Source organism: Seriola dumerili, unplaced genomic scaffold (assembly GCF_002260705.1).
Source record: "Seriola dumerili isolate Sdu_G_001 unplaced genomic scaffold, Sdu_1.0 BDQW01001417.1, whole genome shotgun sequence".
NCBI lineage: Eukaryota > Metazoa > Chordata > Actinopteri > Carangiformes > Carangidae > Seriola > Seriola dumerili.
The window spans coordinates 207,040-229,897 of NW_019175672.1; the positions used below are offsets into that span (position 1 = coordinate 207,040).

Sequence of the window (22,858 nt, forward strand, 5' to 3'; positions counted from 1 at the left end):
ATGTAAAATTACACTCTTTTTCAAATTTGCTCTTCCCTTTTTCCTGCTATTTTATCACCACACTGAGTCAAAAAGCGATGCAGAGGTCTTTTGCATTATGGTCAACATGTCAGTTAAGCCACTGAATTACTCACCAGTACTGGTTTAATCGTTTATTATAAATTAGGGATAACTAACTTTTATTTTGTTTCATTTCATCTCCAGATGAAGAAGTCATTGTTGTTGCTGGTGGCCCTGCTGGCTCTGTCCTCGGCCAGTCTACTTGACACTGTGAACATCACAGAGCTGACTGATGGTAATTATTGGTCATTAATTTCTCTTGTTCATTTATCTTCAGTCAATACTTTTTATATGTTTATTGGTACCACTTTACAATAATATAACTAACCCATATCATCAATCACCTACTTCATTAAATACCCACAAAATTAATGAAATGTCAACATCAGTTGTACTTTGCGTTTAGTAAATGTTAGCATGCTAACATGCTAAACTAAAATGGTAAACATGGTACCTAAACATTACACTTGCTAAAAATCAACATGTGAGAACTGTCATTGTGAGTATGTTTTAAATGCTGATGTTAGTATTTAGCTTTAAAGTGTCACTGTCATAAAGTACAACCTCAGAGCTGCTAGCAAAGCCGCAGATTCTTGTTTTTTTATTTTTGATTACACCAAATCACAAAACAGATTTTTCTTGTAGTAACTGTAGTTTCACTTTCTGTTGTCTTGTCTTTCTCTTTCATACAGTCCCATTCCTGGACCCAGAGCTAGGAGAAAGGATTCTTGAAATCAATGATAACGACTCCATGCCATCAGATGAACCCCTTCTCCATCCGCCCATGGAGCTTGCGAGCAGGCGCAGTCACGCGCAGCCCTCAAACTTTGCAGGCACTAACCTGGAATGGGTGACCTGGCGTGGCTTTCTTCCCAACGGAGCCGTTTCAATATATAATCGTCGTTCTCGACGCTATGACTATGTTTGCAAATTCGAGTGTGAAGCTGGTTTATACAGCCCCAATTTGGGTCGTTACTGCTATTTTCCCTCAGGAAAAAAGGAGTACATTTCCTCTTCATTTCAGATTCTGGTGAATAAGGATAACTTTGAGTTTCTTGAGTGGAAGAGTAGTTCCTTTGGTTCAGTGCCCGCGAATTCTGTTGGGACCTGCTCAGGGTCGGGTGTATATGTAGGGAGGAACAAGTATGGTCTTGGGAAGGTAGTTCCTAAGCAAAAGGCCTTCTTCCTTCCCTGGAGAGGTAAATCATATTGGTACAAAAGGAGGTATGAGGTCCTGACCATGAACAGGGGTGTGGCCAGTGAGTACATCTCTGACATCAAGTATAAAATTGAAAGCAGTAATATCTTCTATTTTCCTCCAGTGACCATACGAATCTCTTCCATCACCAACAATGCATGTACCGATGTTGTAAAAGTAGCTATGCTTTCAAAAACAAGCTTGGTGGAGCACAGGTGGGACATCAGTTTTTCCATCACTTTAGGTGCCAAAAACACCATCAAGACTGCCATCCCCTCTGTCACAGATAGAAAAATTGAGTTTGGTCCTGAGATAACACTAGAGTTCTCAAATGGGCAATCGAAGTCAGAAGAAATCTCACACTCTGTTTCTGTGGAGGTCAATGTTCCATCCAACCACCACTGCAGAGTCCGACTGGTGGGACATAGGTACAAGGCAGACATCCCATTTACAGCCCAACTTACGCGCACCTACCGCAGCGGACGGATCAACAAGACCATCGTCACTGGAACGTTTCACGGTATTCAGATTGGAGAAGTCAGTGCTGTAGTGGATCGCTGTCAAAGTGTACCATTCGCCAAGCCTTGCCACTGAAATGTAGGTGTCAGGATCTCCACAAAGGAACTTTTGTCTAATCTTTGTCATTTATCTAATGAATTACTGGATGTTTTTACCTATTGTGGCCTCTATGAAATTGACAAAATAGAAAAATAGAAGTTTAATTATGATTGATTGCAACTGGTGAGCCTGTGACAAGTAGTTCCAAGAAGATATTGCTATGTTTTAAAGATATTTATGCCAAAAAGGTTGGGAATTCCTTGGGCCTGTCCTGACAGTTTTGTTACAAATTGCAACATGAGATAATTTCCTCTCACCAATTTTGACACCTGTCAGCAATCAAAACAAAGGCTATACTTACGACTAATACATGAGTTACAACAGCCACGATCAGTTTGCAGTCTTATGTGAGTAGTGCATTTCTTTTTTAAACTGTATAGGATCAAAATAAAATATAAAGTGATGTTTACAAATAATTCCAATGTTTGTAGTTTTAAATCAACCTTTGTAAACCTGTAAAACAAATCTGCATGAGAAATTCAAGTGTGTACATATGTAAAAAGATTTTTACTGCGTGGATAAAAACTGTGGTGAGGTTACACAAAGACACTGGAAAAAAAGAAGGTTTTTGTCATTTATCTGTTTGACCCTAATTTCATATCGATTCCCTGATAACATTGGGACAGTTTTCTTTTTTTTAATGCAAATGTTTTTATTAGGAATTGAGTTTTGTATATCTTGTTGTTTGGTTTGTTTTCTTTCTGCTTATGTAAGCTCTGCCTCATTGAAAATGAGGGTCACCCCTCAATGTATCCCCGAGAAAATTAATAAAAGTTGATGACGATGTTGCATGTCGTCACTGGCACTCACTCCTCGTTTCCTGTCTTATCATCTACTATTGATAAAGTACGGTGGCCCTGAGAGCTCAACACACTACAGCAAAACACAAACAAATTTATAAAACATCTTCATCAGTTTGACAACACGTGTGCTGCAAATACTCACAACACAACAGAAGTGTTTCCAGCGGACACATGTTTGTGTTTTCTCTATTTGCATGTGTTTTATTAAGCTGTAGTGCATTGAGCTCTCAGGGCCACTGTAATTAAAACCTCAAAATAATCTAAAATATATCTTTAAAATATGTGAAATATGTTAGAGCCTATGAAATTTAGAAAAGATTAATAAGTGTCTTGTATACTAACAAAAAGTCATGTTTACATTCAGTGTCCCCATTTCTTTCCCTATGCCCCCAGTATAACCACCTCTAAAGTCCCTGAGGTCTGGACCTCAGCAATCTTTTCAGGCTAACGTTTTGCATTATATTCGTGTGTGAATGAACGTGATTTTATTTTGTGAATGACTGTTGACAGTGACAGCTTTATAAATCCCCCTGCTGTTGGAGAATGTATAGGCAGCAAAACAATCAGTCAATTCTCCACTAAATAAGTTTCATTTCAGCCAATTACAATGTATTCCACAGTTTGTTTTTACAACGAGAGCCTACCTGTCCTGAATAAAATTTTAGAAAAGCCAAAATACTTCACCCAGCTCAGTGAAATAAGACCTGAGCTGAAATATCTATTAAATCCAGCAGATGGCGCTGAGAGATCACTAAATGCTCACCACACATTGCAGAAGGCATGATGGTCCCCAGCTCATTATCTTCTACAGCTGCAGGAAAGATCAAGTGTAAATCATTGAACTCTAATCATGCAAATTACATATTGCATATATTAGATTCTTCTGCATGTTTATACATCAATTTAAATTATAAATCCAAACAACAAATGACCAGTTTTGTGTTAGTTGAAAGACAAGAGAAATTAGAATACATTTTTTGCTAAGAAATCGATATGTACTGTAGGTGGGGAGTTGGGTTGGGGTCAGGCAGGTCATCATGTGACGCCATTTTGACAGTGACTGAGCATGAAGACCGTGAGATGCTGTTGAAGGCTTCAGAAAAATCTTGTCATAATTGTAGCTGCTGGGAATCCAGGCAGACTGAGCCACCGTCTTTTTTTTTATTCCTATAAAGATTTGCTTAATGTTAAAAGCCTGAGTCAATAAAAAGAATTGGCAAGTTCAATTTAACATTTAAATTTTCTTTATGTGAGGAGCTTCATTAGAGACACTATCAAGTTCTGCTATGAGTGCCTGATACACTGCAGCTCATTGATATGGTATGATAGTTTGGAGGACGGAGCTAACTGATAACTCACCTCCTTATCAGTCTGTTTTCTTTTGCATGTTAATAATCCTGAATCTTATCCTGGATTTATCTGCACTCATTTCATAATGGGTCAAGAGATCAGCATGAACACAACAGCAGGGTTGTTGTAATTGAAAGAAGATGCTAATAGACTCTCATAGTCTCTATTTTATGCCAATTCAACCTTCACATTAATAATACTACAGGAAACCTCCAATTTAAAGTGATCAGTAATATAAACCAACTATGGTGTGGACTTCCTCTTTTGCTGCACTCCCCAGTAGTTCAACAGAAGCAGTTGCAGACTTAGCAGGGATTAAAACCAACAACCTTCCAACCACAAGTCCACAGCATCATATTTAATATATATATTCTTTTCTTTTTTTTCCTGGTTTATCTTTTGTTTTAGTGCTAAAAAAAAAGCATTAACTTAATGTTTATTTGTTTATTTGTTGTCTATCTACCAAGGTATTTGAGTTTTATAATTTGGAAAATGACCAAAATAAACTAAACTAAACTTGGTCTTGGTTGTTTTGCATCAGCTGCCAATTGAAGAACATGGTGTGACATCACTGTTTGGGGTGTGGCCAGAGATGCCGCACACCTAAAGACTTGCAATTTTCTTACGTTTTAGCATTTATATGTGTATATATTTATTTATATAGGCTATTTGTAAAGTTCCACAGGTGCATATTAAGACACTAAAAACCCAAACTCCAACTTATTGCGACAGCTAAAGACATCCATCCTTTATTTAAAATTAGAATTGTAACTGATTTCTTGACTGCAGAAACCACCGCTATGCTGACGACACCCAGCTATTCCTCTCTTTCCCCTCCACAGGTGGGGGCATCACTGTTTGTGATATGTTGAAGATCTTGATTATGTTCCCTAAAATGTATTTATCTATATCAACAAGACACTTAAAAATGTGTTAATGGATTTCCATTAAAGGTGCACTGTGTAGGGATTTAGTGGCATCTGGTGATGAGGTTGCAGATTGAAACCAAACGAATACCCCTCCCTTCACCCTTCCCTTTCCAAGTGTATAGGAGAACCTACGGTGACCTTTAGGTAATGTTAAAATGTGAAAGGGTCCTCTCTGGAGCTAGTGTTTGGTTTGTCCGTTCTGGGCTACTGTAGAAACATGGCAGTGCAACATGGCGGCTCCATAGAAGAGAACCCGCTCCCTGTGTCGATATGAAGGGCTCATTCTGATCACTCTCATGAAAACACACAATTCTTAGTTCCAGGTGATTAGACACCAATGAAAACATAATTATGGAGATTATAATCAGTTTCTACCTTAATCCTACACACTGGTCCTTTAAATGTAGTACCTGGATTGGTCTTTGGCGGACACATTGGCAGATCTAGATCAATGATTTCTGTCAACAGAGAATTACTGGGTCTTTTTACTGTAACTAATAAACTTACATACTTGATTGCATTCCCTTGTAATAATTCCGCAGATGCATTTGTCCAAATAGACTTACAATAAGTACATTCAGTCTCTGTAGGAACAAGAGCTAGATGTCATCAAAGAAACCGCCGTAATGGACAGGTCTCAGAGTGTCCTCATCAGCTGTTAACAAACCCACTGCACCAGTTTGTTTTTATTGGTCAAAGTTAGATCCGAAACAGAGGGAAAGTGCAGAGTGTGTTTTATGATTCAGCCATAAAAGCAGTCTATATAAAGCAGGAGGTGACTGCAGGAGGACTCAGTGGGGGAGCGACTCTAAAGGGTGAGTGCTGCTCAGTCTCTTTTCACCTTCAGTCAGTCAGACTCAGGACAATCAATAGTGATCAAGATCGTTAATTGGATATAGTGTTATTGTAATATGATTTAATATTTCCACTTTTGTCTTGTCACGTAAGGACTTGACTTTATCAACTGTCTCCCAGAGAACATCATCTCTTTCAGTGTCTCTGGTTATTTAACAATACTTAAATGTGAATGTGTGCTCTGCTGCATATGGTAGGCTACTTATTAATTGACCCAGTACCAATTAATTAAGCTGTTGATTTGAACTTAATTGAACTTAAACAATAAATCAAATAATTATTAATATAATAAAATAAAATACAAATAATAAATATAAGAAAAAAATACTAAATATATGTACAAATGTGCAAATATTCAGCTATTGCAGCTTACAGTATTTATAGTTACAGTATAGTAAATTCCAAGTGGATACTGACAGTATAAATGCTTTAAAATTTTGATATATAAGTATCATTTCAGACTGTTGTGTGTTGCAACAGAGATAAAGGTTGTATAAAGGTTGTGTTTCAGTGTAAAATGCTGAAAAGACAGAGTTTTTACTGTAGTGTCCCAAAAGATTTGGGCCCATCTGGTATTTGGACGGTAGGTTTGTCTGGAAATGATGGAATAATCCAGTCTAATGTCTAAAATCAGAATCCAAATGGAAGAGATGTTTGCATTCTGTTGTTATCAGGGTGAAATGTTACTTACAAACATATTTATTTATATTTCACATGTTAAGTTTAAAGGGTTTTAACTGAAAACCTTCCGTGTTTTATCTCCAGATGAAGGTGTCGGTGTTGCTGCTGTCGGCCCTGCTGGCTTTGTCCTCAGCCAGTCTACAGGACATCGTGAAGAAGAGCTCACAGCTCAGAAAAGGTCCACAGTTCATATAGTTCATAGTTTAGTTTTGAAGTTTTCAAGAGATAATTTTCAGTTTTTCAGATTTTTTTACCTAATGGCATTTGAAGAAAAGTACTACATGGTTTAATATGTAAACTCTCTGTCTGATTCTTTTACACAGTTTCCTTACTGAACCCAGAGCTGGAGGACCTGGTGCCTGAACCCACTGGTAACGATGTGGTATCTGGTCCTCTGACTCCTGCTGACCTGGAGCAGCAGCAGGATCTGCCTTCATCCTTCATGTTCGCTGACAACGTAAACCTGGAGTGGCTTACCTGGGACGGCGCTCTGCCCAACGGAGCCGTTTCCATCTACAACGGCTACACCGAGCGCACCGACTACGTCTGCAAGTACAAGTGTGAGGCCGGCTTTTACAACCCCAGCCTGGGCCCTTACTGCCGCTACCCCTACGGAGACCGTGAGTACTACGCCCCGGAGTTTGAGATCCTGGCCAACAAAGACAACTTTGAGTTCCTGGAGTGGAAGGAAGGTTCCTACGGTTCAGTGCCACAGCATTCAGTCAGGACCTGCCCAGGAGTTGGCATCTACGTAGGGAAGAACAAGTACGGTCTCGGGAAGGTTGTTCCTCAGTTTGAGGCCTTCTTCCTGCCTTGGGAAGGCGATGAGTATTGGTACAAGAGCTACCAGGTCTTGGCCATCAACAGGGACGCTTACACCCAGCACATCACTGACGTCAAGTACGCCATTGATGATGTCGCCATCTTCCAGTATCCTCCAGAGACCATGCGTATCTCCGGGGTCACCAACAACGAGTGCCAGGCGGTGGTGAAGACAGTCACCATCTCAAAGACCACAGACGTGGAGACTACGTGGAACATCGGCCGAGCCACCATGCTGGGCATCACAGGTAGCATCACAGCTAAAATCCCCCTCATCGGCTCCGGGGGCATCGAGCTGAGCGGCGAGAAGACGCTGCAGTTCTCCAGGGGAACCACCGTGGTGGAGTCGCTCAGCCACTCCGTGTCCGTGCAGCTCACCGTCCCCCCGAACCATTCCTGCCGAGTCCGTATGGAGGGTCGCAAGATCAAAGCCGACATCCCCTACACGGCTCGCCTCAGCCGCACCTACCGCAATGGAGAGACCCAGTGGACCTCCATCTCCGGGACCTACGACGGAGTCCAGATCGGAGAAGTCCGGGCCGTGGTGGACCGCTGTGAACCCGTGGTGGACGCCCAGCCTTGTCCATGACAGGTCCACGGAAACACCATGAGATATTTTTTAAGCTGTAATATTGAAAACAAATGATTTGTCACAATAAAAATAACAGTGGGAAACATCTGTCGTGTCGGCTGCTCTTAAAGAAAACAACATGTTGAGAATACATTTCAAAATAAAACTAAATAAAATGAAAATATGGCACTTTAACCTTTATTAACTAAAATTAGCCCTTGCAGGACTTTTGCTTTAAGTTAAAACATTTCAGTTTGTGGCAATGAAAAGAATCATAAATTTTACTGACAAATTAAAAAAACATTTTAACCAGTTTTATTAAACCCTGAGATAAAATGATTGTGAAAGGAAACTCAAATACACCAAAGTTTGCATTAGCAGTTGCAGGGATAGAACAAAAACATGAAAAAAACATAGAAAGAACAAAAGAAGTTAAGAATTTAAGGGAAATGCATAATAAAGGTTCATTATTCACTTCATTTAATTGGTCTACGTGACAAAGAAACGCCTGGACATACAGTAGTTTTATATTTTTGCCAATGCTGAGCTTATCTCTCAGCATCAAGTGTTATACATCATACGATTCAGGAGAACCTTCCCCTTCTTTCTGGTGAAATGTAAAGTCACAATCATGCACTGCCTTTGTGTAAGCACATAATATTGGACAACAAAAAAAAAAACGCCAATGAAAAAAAGCTTTTGTTTTGTTGAATAGTCAACCCGGGATTTTTTCTGTAATAAACTGGTGTCTATTTTTAATGATTTTATCATCCACTTCCTGTTATCTGTCTTTTCCCCTGTGGAAGTTACATCCTCAGACAGCCCCCGTGCAGTCGTGTAATTCCTTTCCATAATAAAAATAATAGTCAGCAAGTACAAATGTGTGTAATCTCACAGTTGTACACATTTGTATTGTTGTCTTGTGATTCATTTGCAATGAAACCTCCAAAACATTATTGAGACTGAGAATGAGTGAATCAGGATGTTCTCCACACTTTCTAGTGTCGGAAAATATTTACTGATCATTTTCCATTTCCATATTCCTTCCAAATCTGAGTCTGATTGGTGTATGGATATTTTTATTTATTTCAGCCCATATTCCCCAAGGTCAAATTTCATCTAACGCCATCACCAGGTATCATGTTTTCTACATTTTGATTTCGTGGTTCACTTCCTGTTGGATAAAATGCTCCAGCAGTGAATTAGCAAAGAAGGGAAATACTGTTTCCTCTCAGCTGTGACTCAGACTGAATCGCACTCACTCTATACATCTGAATAATACGCTTCTTTTAAATCGGAATAACATAAAGATCCTGCGTTGCCTGAATGAGATGTTCACTACGAGCTCTGAGCTGAAGGCGGCAGCAGCTGAAGGCAGTGACAGTGCAGTTCTGTCAGTGTAAATGACCTTTTGCATGGCCTTGTTTCACACAGAGTCCTCATTCAAGACTCAAATAAATAAATTGATAATAACTGTCTGTCTCAAGGACGCGCACAGATGGCCGTGACATCAGCGATTTTCAATGATAGGGCTGTGCGTGGAGAACAATGTCCGTGTTGAGCAGCTTCTCCTTCTGGTTTAATCTTGGCAGCCGGCGACATTACGCAACGAGGACTGTCTTAATCAATGACCCACTATTACAGGAGATCTCAATCACTTTGTTCCCAGCCTGAGCTTATCTAAACATACAGTATCTTGTCATCGATGGAGACAGAGCGCCGCAGCACTTTGGACATCATGCGATCCTCTGCTCCCCTGATAGACACAGGAATCCAGGCAAACTTATTTATGAAGCACTTTTAACGGGCTCATCAAAGAGTATCTTCACAGGAAGAGGAGGGGGGGATCAATAAAGAACCCTGTTATCATTATCACCATGAAGACTCTTTTTTACACTCCTGGAGAGCTGGTGTGTGCGTCCAAGTCAAGGACAAAGCAGGTCTCATGTCAGAACAGCACCGTGGCCTTTACCCAAGTACCTGGAGCTGGTTCTGGTTTGGATGGAAGAGTTCAGAGAGGCAATAACTTATAGATAACACAGGTTAGGTTAGGTGTAAGTCAGTGGTCAAGGATCCCTAAACTGACAAAAACAAGACCAAGGACCCTCATCTGATAAGATTTGTGCTTTTAGATGTTTTATTACAGAAAGCATTTGAACCCATGATTAAAACAATCCTACATTCTGTCATTGTGTTACTTATGGATGGAAATATAATAAAAATAAATTATTCCCCTTCAAGGAACCCCGTGATGGACCCCTGGGGCACCCCAGACCCCACTTTGACAACCAAGCTACACTAAAACAACAGAAACCTTTAAGGTGTGTAGTGATGGTTCCCCATGCACAGAAACCTTTACAAAGCACTGAAGGGAACAACAGCCTTATTTTACACCATATATGAGCCCAAGAAGAAAGACCATTATATATATATATATGTATATATATATATATATATATATACAGTATACATTCACATAGATATGTACATAACTGTATGCTGTTATTAAACACATCTAAATCTTCGGTCTTCAGGTGTCGAATTATATAAAGAAGTGAGGGAAGTATTTATGAGGATTATAAAGGTCACTGTTTTGAATCCAGGCCATCTCTGTCCACACACACACTGCTCTACCTGTGTCCTTGAACACACCTTGACACCAGAGGACAAGTGTTTGTGCTGCTCAAACATGTCATCAAACATGTGCAGTCAACCTTCCCACTTCCCTGTATCAGTTCTCAACCTGTTAATCAGTGAAAATGTAATTTCAGAAGCTTCATGTTTTGGTTATTGTAACATCAGATTTAACCTGAGCAGCAGCAGCAGCAGCAGGAGTGTAAATCATGGTGTGAACACTGGGTCAATGGGCGAGAAGCTGCCGCTGCTCACGCTCCTGTTTATTGGCGGGGGAGGGGGGGGCATAAGAGTGCGGGGAGGTTTTAAAACTCAGCACATAGTGCAGGCAGCGTCACTGCAGGAGGAACCTGTCGAGGTAAAAACTGCTTCTATACGTCTGAATGAGGTTCTGGTGTGGGCTCATTTTCCTGATTAACAACACTGCGTCACTTCACTGTGTAATTGTTGTCTGATACAAAACTGATCGATAATCAACAATAAATGATCTAAAAATATATGAAGAATCTGAAATCTTTTAGGAAATGCTGCTTGTTTTTTTCCTCTTTTTGCATCAAGAGATTATTATTTATTTTGATTTAATTATATAGATCTGTGTTGACACTGTCTCATACCGTACTGGCGATTTTCTTGTTTCCTGTTCACTTACATGGACAGATACAACTGAGGACCAATTCTACGGTATATTATACAATTCTATAAATTGTCTGTGTTTTGTTTTTTTTAAACTAAATCTGCACAATTATTGTAAAGTTCTTACACTTTGTGATTGAAGTGATGCTAATCCTGACGAAATTGACGCCAAATTTCTGTGTGAAATTGAAACTACTCAACTGTAAATTTAAAGTTTTTATCACAGACTCATGTTTTACCATAAAAATGTGTTTTTTTACTCCTGATCTGAAAAACAAAACTCAAAAGTCTTAAACATCTATGATGACAAAACCTTTTAAACTTATTTTTAAAGGAGCGTTACACAATAGCTGATCTTTATCGACCTCTATAGACGATCAGGAGGAACTGCACCATCCACATATTTAACCCAAATTTCCCTGGAGATCAATACAGTTTTATCTTATCTTCACTTCGTGATACATGGAGATGTCTTCCATCACTGACAGTGGTCTTTACATAAGCAACAAAGTAAAGCAGGTTTGTTAAACAATACACTTGTTAAAAAGAGACTTGTTAGAGGTTATTTATCAGGTAAAGGTAATACTCAATAAAAAAATAAGATGGAATCATGGGTTTGAATTTTTCACCCAGTGTGAACATCATGTAGCTTTAAAGAACATACGGTGTACAACAGAAATACTTAAATTCTCATTGAGGAATCCAAAGATAAATTTGACCACATTTGGCAAGCACTAATTTTTAATTTTTAATTTTAAAGTAATAGTTTGCAAATTTATTAATTCAATTTGCAAACTATTACTGATACATATTAAGAAAGAGAGATCACTGTCACATGGATCGTGCTTTGCACTTTCAGGACAGAATTGTAAGGAAGAAAAAGGAAAATCTGTAAGAAAGAAAATTGATTAGGCTACATGTCAATGATTTTCTACATGTGTTTATTAATTTCACCTGAATAAAGGAGGAAAAAAGGATAATTTTTTTTATTTTTATCTCTGTTTTAATGTCTGTCTCTTATTTTATTTTCTATTTTGTTTTCTGTGTATCTGCTCCAGGAATATATTTCCTATATTCATTTGATTGTTCAAAGTTGAAAACTCCAATAAAAAGAGAGAGAGAGAAAAGAATATATTGTTTATCAGGCAGTGTGGAATAAAACCTTAGAGCTACTGAAGAGGAAACTGGAAGTTAAGTGATTTAACTTCATTAGTTTGAAGGGTTCTTGTTCCTTAAACCTGCTCAATGAAAAAACCATTAATTCAGTCTGCAACATCATATTTAACTTCATTTAACCAGGAAATCAATGAGAGTGAAAATCTCTTTTAGAAGGGCTCAGCGGTGAGCGCTGTGTGGGTAACGAGTGAAGCGTTTTGAGTGTTTTAGCCTTGCAGCTTCTCTACTAAGTAAATTCCCACTGATGTTGACGTGCCAGATGTGTTTCCGCTGTGTTTCCAGATGAGGTGGTGTGTCGCTGTCGTCCTGGCCGTGCTGCAGCTCTGCAGCCCAGCGCTGCAGTCTGACCCGCTGCTCTATGTCTCCCAGCTGCAGGACGGGCAAGAGAAACTCAGCAGTGAGTCACTTCATAATGACACTGAAGAGTTACCTGCTGAGACACTGTGACGGAGAGTTCAATTACAAAATAAGCTATTTACCATTTCAATAACTTGATGCCTGCTCTTTACAAAAGGGTTAGGGTTATCCACGAGCAGATATACTTGTTAATGTCCAGGTACAAAGTGTGTTGGTTTGGTATATCTGCCTGTTTTGGTCATGAACTCTCCAAATGTTCCACGTCACTATAGTTTTCTGAAAAAATAATGTGTATATCTAAAACCAGTGCCATTTTCTTTTCGTCCTTTCACACAGAGCCGTGGCTTAACCCCACTCTGGAAGATGTCGTCCCTTCCCGGGAAGTCGTCAACCCCCCACAAATTAGAGAGATCCAAGAAACTGAGACGACCTCACACTCCTTCCCCATGTTTGGCGAACACGTCAACCTCAAATGGGTCACATGGAACGGCTCCCTCCCGAACGGCGCTGTTGCCATCTTCAACGGCTACACCGAACGCACGGACTATGTGTGCAAAGTCAACTGCGAGGCCGGCTTCTACACTCCCAGCAAAGGAAGCTTCTGCCAGTATCCCTACGCCGACAAAGAGTACGCATCCTCCAAGTTTGAAGTGCTGGTCAACGTGGACCACTTTGAGTTCCTGGCGTGGGTTGAAGATTCATACGGCTCTGTCCCCCAGTACGCCGTCAAAACTTGCCCCAACTCGGACATCTATGTGGGGAAAAACAAGTATGGTCTTGGCAAAGTGGTGGCCCAACACGAGGCTTTCTTCCTCCCCTGGGAGGGCGATGAGTACTGGTACAAGAGTTACCAGGTCCTGGCTATCAACAGAGACAGCTACAGCCAGCACATCTCTCATGTGGAGTACGCCATCGACCAGATGGAGCTGTTCCACCATCCTCCGGAGGCCCTGAAGCTCACCAAGGTCACCAACCTGGAGTGCAGAAACGTGGCGAAGACAGTCCAGCTGGAGAAGACCAGCACAGTGGAGAAGACCTGGGACATCGGCAGAGAGACCCGCAACGGCTCCATCTCCACCATGAAGGCCAAGGTGCCCATCCTCGGCCCGGGGACGGTGGACTTCACCAAAGAGCAGACGGTGACCTTCTCAGAGGGAACCACAATGGCCGAGTCTGTCAGTCACTCTGTCTCTGTGGAGCTGCTGGTCCCACCCAACCACTCCTGCGCCGTGAGGATGGACGGCAGGAAGATGACGGCCGACATCCCCTTCACCGGCAGGCTGAGCAGGACCAACCACAACGGAGACACCCATTGGACGTACATCACGGGCACCTACGACGGCGTGAGCGTCGGAGAGATCAACGCTGTAGTCGAGAGATGTCAGCCGGTGCCTGACGCTGATCCCTGTCCTCCAGCTCAAGACTGATGACCAGTCTGATGATGAAAAACTCTGTTTTCCAAATAAAATACATTAAAAAAATTCAAAGAGTTTCTTTGTTCTTTTTTGTCCTTCAACTGAGATATTTTGGACCAGTTACTGTATTTTTAAATTGGTTAGCTAGCTATACTCTTTATTCGATCCTGATATCAATATTTGGAATCAATATTTCATAATAATATTGACTGTTAACTAAAAATACACTTTATTTCTACAGCACCTTTCAAAACCAGAGTTTAAAAAATACCAAAAAATAGAACAATTAATACGGTGAATTTTCAAACTTGGAGAATTTGACAAAGAAGAAACGATATAGAACCATTTGTTGAATCCATGTTTTTTATTTGATTATTTTCATCTTCAATGTCATCACAGGTATCATTGTAAAGCTTTCTCTCTGTGATCAGGTCCAAACATGGTCATTTTCTTTGTATCAGCAGCCAATCATGAAAGTGAAAATGAAAGTGAAATTTTGCTAAAGTATCTTTAAAGGCCATTTTCAAAGAGTTTTTTCCCCTCATACTCTAAGAAATTTCAGTTGTACTTACACCAAACTTTCCAATTTTATTCTTATCTATATTCTGAAGGTTTCTTACTGATGGGTTTATTAATGAATCATTCATAGCCTAATTTATATAACATTTTACTCCTAAGCATGGATTTTTTAAAATATTTATTTTCTGATTTATGGAGTGATAAAAAAAAGAGATATCCAAAATCCCTTCTCTAAAAACATTTGACTCTAATATCTTAACAAAATGAAACAAGATTTTTGAACCTGGCTTTATGTGCTACTTTGTGCTAATTATTAATTAAATAATGCATAATTTGCATATTTAAGCATAAAGTTTCAGAAAACGTATAATATGAAAAACAACTGTCTTCATGTAAGTAATCAACTGGGGAAGTTTCATGGTCATATCTGTTAAAACCTTTACCCCATCCACCTGTAGTGTCTTGCCCTTGCCTGCCTCACAGCTAGATGGCGCTGCAGCCCGCAGGAGCAGGAAAAGCCTGTTGGCTCGTGTTGTCTTTGTGACGCTCATTGACTGGTGTGATGGAGAGACATGACAGGAGGACAAGCTAATAGTTAGCTCTGTGAAAGTTCAGAGGAATTTAAACAGGAATTGCAAATAAATTCTAAATTTAACCGGTATCATATGTTGTCGCACTGGCGCCAAATGTTCTCACCGTGTTGTTTTAAGTGTGTGTGTGTCGGTGTTACGCTGACTTGAGTTACCTGACAAGGTACAGTAAGCTAACGTTAGCAAGCTAGCAACACCAGTCAAAGTTACCTTCACACAGTTTAAGACATAAATACGAGGTAAAAACTTTCTCTGTGGAGTGAGGGGTTCGTGTTAAGGGTTTTTTTATTTTTAAAAACGTAATAAAAAGCAAAAATACAGACATAATGCCTAAAGATTTATACAGTGAAACTCCATAGAGAAATCAGCCCATTATCAGAATCAACATGTATTATATTCTAATAGGGAATTGTCGTTTCATCGCCGTAAATTAAAGTTAAAAATGTCTTAAGTTTGACTTAATAACAAGAGCTGACAGTTTGTTTCATAGGCCGAATGAAAAAAGTCCCATTTTTAAGCAAATTTTGTCGTTATTTGTCACATTTTTTCAAGACGCTGTTGAACTTTGTCACAATGCGACGACTTTTGACAAGAGTCATAAATAGAGTTTTGCTGAGTGAACCGTTTACACATGCGATGGGCTTTGAAGCTGAAATACACTCACACGCCCGCCGGAAGCTGGTAAGTGTAAAAAGTAACTCACATTATCAAAATTTTACTTCAGGTTTATTTAGCCTCGGTAGTCGCCTGTAGGGATTTGTCAAATCCCACCAAACATCCATCCAAAGTCTGGTGTTTGAGTTTTATTTTGGCGATTTGTCAAAGTAAACATGTTATAATTTAAGTTTGAAAAACATTTTCTGAGTCAGTGTTAGTCACTTTTCAATTCGGCATAATTGTCATACGAATGCGTCGCTGCTTCGTGTCAGATATTAGCACAAAACATCCTGAGAAAATGTGTCATTTCTAACCAGCCATACTGTTGCAACCGAGCAAGGCAACACTAAATTGATAGATTTCGGGATGGAGTTCTGTTTGTAATGTCAGTGGTTTAGTTTGTCCAAGGAGTTTAGCCTCAAAAATCACAGAACAAAACACATAATAGACATACTATAAGATATGTACATTATTTTCTTTGTGGCACCATAACTGTGTTAACTTGTCCTTGCCTTTTTGCTGCATCCTGTTCAAGTAAAAATGGATAAAAGCTCAGTGTGTAGAAGCAGAACACAATGTTTGCAGTGTGTCAGCAGCCATAGAGTCTAATACAATGTAGTCTATAGTATTTCTGTTAACAGCTGTGTCTGCTGCCAGCGGATCAGTACCATCAGTGCTAGGCAGTGGATGTATGTCTGTTTTGTGTGTTTATGTCAGCCTCAGCTCTCCCTGGATTTTTCTGTGAAGATGAATAAGCTTTGTGGCAGCAAAAAGCCTTTGTCATTACTCTTTTCTGTGTTTGTTTTTAATTCTATTAATTGAATGTGACTCATTTTTAAAATTACATTCATCACAATTTCAGATGCACATACCTCATACTGTATAACCCAATATAAAATAAGGTTTTAAAAATCAATGCCATCCACATTCATTTTACCAAACTAAATTGATTTATATTACATTTAAAAATATTTTAAGACAAACTTGATTGGTGACATAAGGCTGATGTCACTGCATATTTTTCTTAGTGTCAACAAATTCCAAGAAAACCAATAGTGTGTCTAAGCTCCAAGCCCAAGATGTAAACCTTTAAAATCACCAAACAAATATGTAGTTTAATTAAAAAAAAAAAAAAAAGGAATTTCCTTAATCTGCTTTAATCTGATCTGAATAAAAAGTAAATAGATAAAAAACTATTCATGGAAAACATCTTCACTTTACTTTTAGAGCCTAAAACTTTTGCACAGTGCTGCAGATGAACGATAAATTGAATACAAAGCTGTTTCATTACAGAACTGTGTGTGTGTGTGTGTGTGTGTGTGTGTGTGTGTGTGTGTGTGTGTGTGTGTGTGTGTGTGTCAGGTGGTGGGGCTGGGTAACCCGGGGATGGATGATACCAGACACAACGTTGGCATGGCGGTGCTCGGCGAGCTCGCTGCCCGGCTCGGCGTGGCTGACCGTTGGCGCGGCGACAAGCACGTGTCTGGTGAGGTCATCGTGTCAGAGGTCCAACACACACGAGTGGTGCTGCTCCGTCCCAGGCTGCTGATGAACATCAACGGGGTGTCAGTGGCCAAAGCAGGTGAGGTCACTGTGTGTGTGTGTGTGTGTGTGTGTGTGTGTGTTGTAACTCTATTGTGTTTGTGTTTATCTCGCTGATGTTGTATTTATGAGCTCAGGTTTGTTTTCAGTTTTATCTCCATGTCCTCTTCTGTCCCTCCCTGTTGTTTTGTTTTGTTTACTCTATAAACACATTTGATTGGACTCTTCAGTCTCTCTCTCTGGAGCACTTTTATTTCTCATCTAATAAATTGCCTCTGTGGGAGAAATATTAATTAAACAGAAATTGAATTAACAACAGCTGAGTCACACTGTCATCACGCAGCACCTGTGTGTGTGTGTGTGTGTGTGTGTGTGTGTGTGTGTGTGTGTGTGTGTGTGTGTGTGTGTGTGTGTGTGTGTGTGTGTGTGTGTGTGTGTGTGTGTGTGGGAATTACAAATGAATGAGGACTCTCCTGAAACATGTTAACATCAACTGACAAATACGGTGGATACTGTTTTCAGTTAAGGAAAGCAGTAGCAGCCTTTCAATTAGACATGATTGTATTTGCTCAATGAAACAATAATGCAGAACACTGGCTGCTTACGTCTCCTCGGATATAAAGATCTGCTGCTTTTCTCTGTTTCATATCACTGTAAATTGAATGTTTTGAGGCTTAAAGCTGTTGGTCAGACAGAAACAGGCAGCTGAAGACATCACCTTGTGCCCACAGAACCTGTGATGACTAGACCAGAATAGACTAAACAAATGATTAAAAAAACAGCTTTAATTGAACATGGAAATAAAGTTTAATTGCTGCACATCTGCTAATATTCCTGGAGTGATCAAATTACCAAATGTTATTTTAAATCTCCCAAATTACAGATGACATAGTTGATGCTTCGTCCTGATTATATTCAGATTATTATATATTATATATTATAATCCTGAAGCAACAGCTAAACATGAGTTTCTTATTAACGTATTCCAGGACTGTTCATATTTGGATTTGGATACCTGATGCCATGTTGAATATTTTATGATGTGACGTCTCGTCCTCTCCAGCTGGTAAATACGGCATCAAGCCTGAAGACGTCCTGCTGGTCCACGATGAACTGGACAAACCTCTGGGGAAGATCGCCATCAAACATGGAGGAAGTGCCAGGTGGGTCATGTAAATAAATGAATTGCTGGTGATGTAGGTCTCTAAACAACAACTCAGACAAAACGTTCTCTTACTATGTCACGTGACTGACAAGATGGAGTGGAGCAATAATAAACGTGATAATTACAAATATAAGAAAATTGGACATTGTTGAATATTTGTTTGTGCATTAACTCTGACTTGAAATTCCTCCTCACAGAGGTCATAATGGAGTCCGCTCCTGTGTGGACTGTCTTCAGACTGATGTAAGTCACATGTTACATACAAACAACAAACAGGAAGTGTTTATCTGGGGGGGGGGGTCACCACTGCATGTTGTAGTCTGATTTTATCTTAGCTTTATGTTTGATTTGTATTTTATTTTATTGTCTTTTAAACTGATGGTGACAGTTCAGACATGTTCGAGCCCAGAGTTACTGTAAACACTGAACTCCACAGTGGTTGTTGATGAGACAGAACTATTTATTCAGAAGGAAATCCAAAGATGGAAGAGGCTCAGTACTCAAAGAACAAAGAATATATATGTGTATTTACATAAACAATAAATACAACTTGGGAAAAAGCTGCTGTTGAAACAAAATAGAAATAGACAAAAAAATCTTTCTATAATTGCAAATTAAAACAAATGAAGCACAGACTAATAGACCCCCCCCCCCATCCTCCCGTCTCCTGCAGGTGATGCTCAGACTTCGTGTCGGGATCGGACGGCCGACGGGGAAAACGGCAGTGGATCGTTACGTTCTGGGTCGGTTCTCCTCGGAGGAGAAGAAGGTTCTGGACTCTGTTCTGGTCCAGAGCGTGGACCTCCTCCTCTCCCAGCTCTCCCAGCAGGACTCCCAGTCCCCCTCCTCCTCACCAGCAGGGGGCAGACAAGCAGCAGGGAAGAGAGAGGGGAGGGAGCGCTCGGCCTCTCCCGCTGAAGACTCTGCTGCTGCTCAGAGCTGAAGTTTCAAACAGCTGCCTCGAGGAGGAAACGTGACATAAGATGAAACATAAAGGTTCATCACTGAGACTGTATTTATTCTCTGGCTGTTAAAAGGCTTAAAAGAGACAATCTACCTCTGAAACTGCACGAAAAGACTCAACATGATACAACCACGCAGACAGACGAGCTCCTTTTAAAAGCAGAGCTGCCTCTGCTGATGCGTTTGTACGTCAGCTGGTTCAAGAACGAAACATTTCCTTCATAAAAAGATAAAAACCTCAATGAACTGATTCTGTTTTTATTCACATTTATCTGATTGTTGATTCTCGATTCCTCAAAAACCTGCGAACGAGTTCAGTCAAAGTTGGTGGAAAGAATTTGTTAAGGATATCTAACGTTACAGGACGTGACATGTTTGAAACATTTAGATATTTTCTCCAAAAAACAGAAATACTGAATGTGAATGGGAGGTTAAAAACAAACGATGTCACAGAGACACTGTTTTTAAATCACATTTATTCTGTAATACCATCAATCACCATGTGATGATGTAACATCAGCTCATGTACTGTAGCAGCAGAGTGTTTCCTCTGTAAAATCAAAAACACAAACTCATTTCTGAATATGTAAATGACAAAGAAATAAGAAAGTCTGTTATTGAAGAGAAACTTAACACCCGGCCGAGGAGCAGTTGTTTCTTCTTCTCTGGTTGAAGGTTTGATTCCTGTCTGACATGTTCATGTAGAGAACTGTAATGTTATAATGTGTTTTAGTCAAGATCGTTCAGGATCACTTCACCCTCATCTGTCCTCACCTGCAGCTGTGGACTGAAACATTTCAAAGCTACAATCACATCAATGGATTAAACTGTAACAAGTTTAGGTTGTTCTATACCTGTGAGGACCCTCAGTGACGTAATGATATAACTCTAACCTCAGTCATCACAACTAAATCCCTGTTAGTGTGAAACCTCAGACCGTCCTGTGGAGGTCTGTCGCTAAGAGAGACACACACACACACACACACACACACACACACACACACACACACACACCCTGCTCTCCTCCCTGATGTGGCTCTTTTGGCTAAAAACATATTGATTTCCCCTCCTGATTGTCACACTAATTACACTCTTCATCAATTAGCTGCCTTTAATGAGTTGCATCGAGTCAAGAGGCGCACTGCGTTCTCACACTGCGGAGAATGCCGAGAGGAGGGAGGGGGTGGGGTGGGGTGGGGGGTGGGGGGGGCAGGAGGTGGTGGACAAAAAAAGCCAGAAAAGAGCATATAAAACAGCGGAAAGAGGCCGACGCGCCGCTGAATGAGAGAAATCAATACAAAGGAGGCCGGTAGATTGCGATGGAGGGCTGAAGAAGAAAGGCAGCGAGAAACAAAAGGAGCCAAACATTGTTTAGGTTTGTTTGAGGCCTTCTGTCCTGCCGTAGCTCAGAGTCACAATAGCTGCAGGGACACACTTGTGGACATGAGGAACGGGGGGGGGCGGCTCAACTCAAGGGAAACCTTCTTCACTCCTCTATGACACCCCCCACCAACACACCAGCACACACACACACACACACCCTGAGCACCCCTCACCCTCCCCATCTTTCTGTGCTGTGACCCCGTTGAGCCACCCTTCGCCTCCATCAGGCCACTTTCTCAGCCCCTCCTCGCTGGTCAGCTTTAGGAGGCTTCACCAGCCGCTTCAATAACTTTTCTTCTGCAGGGGTCAGAGGTCAGCAACAGGCTGGACACCCGGGCCTTTAGAGGAGACCTGAAATTTATTCAGGAATGGGACTCCCACCCCCCAATCTCCCCCGATGCTCTACGGCCAGCGGCCCGGTGGGGGGTCTTCCCACAGATGTGCTAACTCTGCAGTAACACAAAACAAGCCCACACACTCCACTCATCCTGAGAAGGCTAATTAGCAGAGCTGTATTAAGGGAATATACACATTTACACTCTTTTAAAACCATAATCAATGTGTCTGAGTCATGCCAGCAGCGTGGCTCCAGGGATTCATGGTTCCCACTTCTGACTGTGATGATCCTCTAACTTCCTGCTCCACCAAGAGGTTTTTTTTTTTTTTGTGAAAATCTCTCGACACCTATAAGATGGATTGCCATGAAATTTGCTATTGATACTCACATCCCTCGTGGGACGGATTCTAGTGACTGAGGTTTCAATGATTCAGTGAAATGTCTCAGCATCTACTTGATGGATTGTTATTGTTGAGACATTCATGGTTCCCAGATGATGTGACAGTGAGGCTTACATCTGTGGTTTTTATTTAAATATCTCTACAACTTTCAGATGGATTTTTACTGCTAATTACCAAAATGTTTTCATGCTAACATGCTAAAATAAGATGGTAAACAAATGCTAAACACCAGCATGTTAGCACCTCAAAGCACCACCCGGAGAGTAAACAAATCCGGCCCACACATGCTTGGCTCGAATCAGGATTGTCAGGTGCTACTTCACATCTGGACCAATTCTGGTTCACACAGAGAAAATCCTCTGGCTGTCGCAGTTTAACATCCACAGTCTGCCCAGATGTGGAAGTATATGGTCCAGACTCGGGCCGAGAACCCAGGCCTATGTTGGGCCAGAGATTTCATTTTGTTGCAGCCCCACAGAGCTGTTAGCATGACTGTAGACTCTTGTTATACTGACACTGAATCAAATTACTTTAATGCAAAAGAGGAATGTTATATTCCCACCAACTCTGCAGCTGCACTCAGCTCATATTTTTGGTTTGGAGGCACATCACTCCATGATTCCTTCTCCAGCAGTAAATTCATCAGATGCACTTCCTGGTCTGGTCATGATGTATCCATGCAACAAAGAAGGTCATCCTGTCTGCATCTCTGAATGAACCTTCATCTGTTGAAGCTCATCACACCGTCTGTCTCTTGTGTTTCTGGTCTTCCTCGTTCCATATGGCACCGGCACCCAGAGAACGGTTTCTGAACACAGTTACCAGCCCTGTTACCCTGGCAACCTGTTGCACCACCACCCTGCTGCATAGGCATGTGGTGACAGTGGCTCTCACTCTGTGTCCCTGGAGTCTGATGTTAGATGATAAATAATAATAAATATCAGAGGTCGCCAAACTTTTTCACTTTTCTCAGTGTTTTGACACTGGAAGTTCTTCCATCAACTTATATTAAAACTTGCATTTACTGTACTATCTTTACCAGTTGTATTGTCATTAATATGAAAAAGCCTGTGAAATATAAATATACTATAATGTTTTTATGCCTTACAATAATATGAAGTTTCATGCCTTACTATACTGTGATGTTTTTAAGACTTTTCATGCCTTTCTATACTGTGATTTTTTTTATGACATTTTAA

At 40.5% G+C, this 22,858-nt stretch overlaps 4 protein-coding genes across 6 annotated transcripts; all 4 read left to right on the forward strand.

The window, feature by feature from the left end:
- The first annotated feature begins 204 nt into the window (after nucleotides 1-204).
- LOC111238558 (natterin-3-like) lies at nucleotides 205-1,852 on the forward strand. The gene is made up of 2 exons (XM_022768129.1): nucleotides 205-295; nucleotides 753-1,852. Exons 1-2 carry the CDS (start codon nucleotides 205-207, stop codon nucleotides 1,850-1,852), a joined length of 1,191 nt encoding a protein of 396 aa, XP_022623850.1.
- Nucleotides 1,853-3,745: 1,893 nt separating this feature from the next.
- Nucleotides 3,746-7,905, forward strand: LOC111238559 (natterin-3-like). The gene is made up of 3 exons (XM_022768130.1): nucleotides 3,746-3,754; nucleotides 6,579-6,672; nucleotides 6,818-7,905. Exons 1-3 carry the CDS (start codon nucleotides 3,746-3,748, stop codon nucleotides 7,903-7,905), a joined length of 1,191 nt encoding a protein of 396 aa, XP_022623851.1.
- A 4,707-nt stretch (nucleotides 7,906-12,612) lies between these two features.
- On the forward strand, nucleotides 12,613-14,114 carry LOC111238561 (natterin-3-like). The gene is made up of 2 exons (XM_022768131.1): nucleotides 12,613-12,727; nucleotides 13,024-14,114. Exons 1-2 carry the CDS (start codon nucleotides 12,613-12,615, stop codon nucleotides 14,112-14,114), a joined length of 1,206 nt encoding a protein of 401 aa, XP_022623852.1.
- Nucleotides 14,115-15,188: 1,074 nt separating this feature from the next.
- Nucleotides 15,189-19,883, forward strand: ptrh1 (peptidyl-tRNA hydrolase 1 homolog). 3 transcript variants are annotated; one of them, XM_022768118.1, is made up of 6 exons: nucleotides 15,189-15,489; nucleotides 15,764-15,892; nucleotides 17,231-17,450; nucleotides 18,474-18,573; nucleotides 18,773-18,818; nucleotides 19,249-19,883. In XM_022768118.1, the coding sequence occupies exons 2-6, from the start codon at nucleotides 15,785-15,787 to the stop codon at nucleotides 19,516-19,518; spliced, it is 744 nt and encodes a 247-aa protein (XP_022623839.1). In that variant the 5' UTR covers nucleotides 15,189-15,489; nucleotides 15,764-15,784; the 3' UTR covers nucleotides 19,519-19,883. The 3 variants fall into 3 exon arrangements, with proteins under 3 accessions (XP_022623839.1, XP_022623840.1, XP_022623838.1); XM_022768119.1 differs by having other exon boundaries at nucleotides 15,189-15,450; XM_022768117.1 differs by having other exon boundaries at nucleotides 15,189-15,892; nucleotides 19,249-19,882.
- The last annotated feature ends 2,975 nt before the right edge of the window (nucleotides 19,884-22,858 follow it).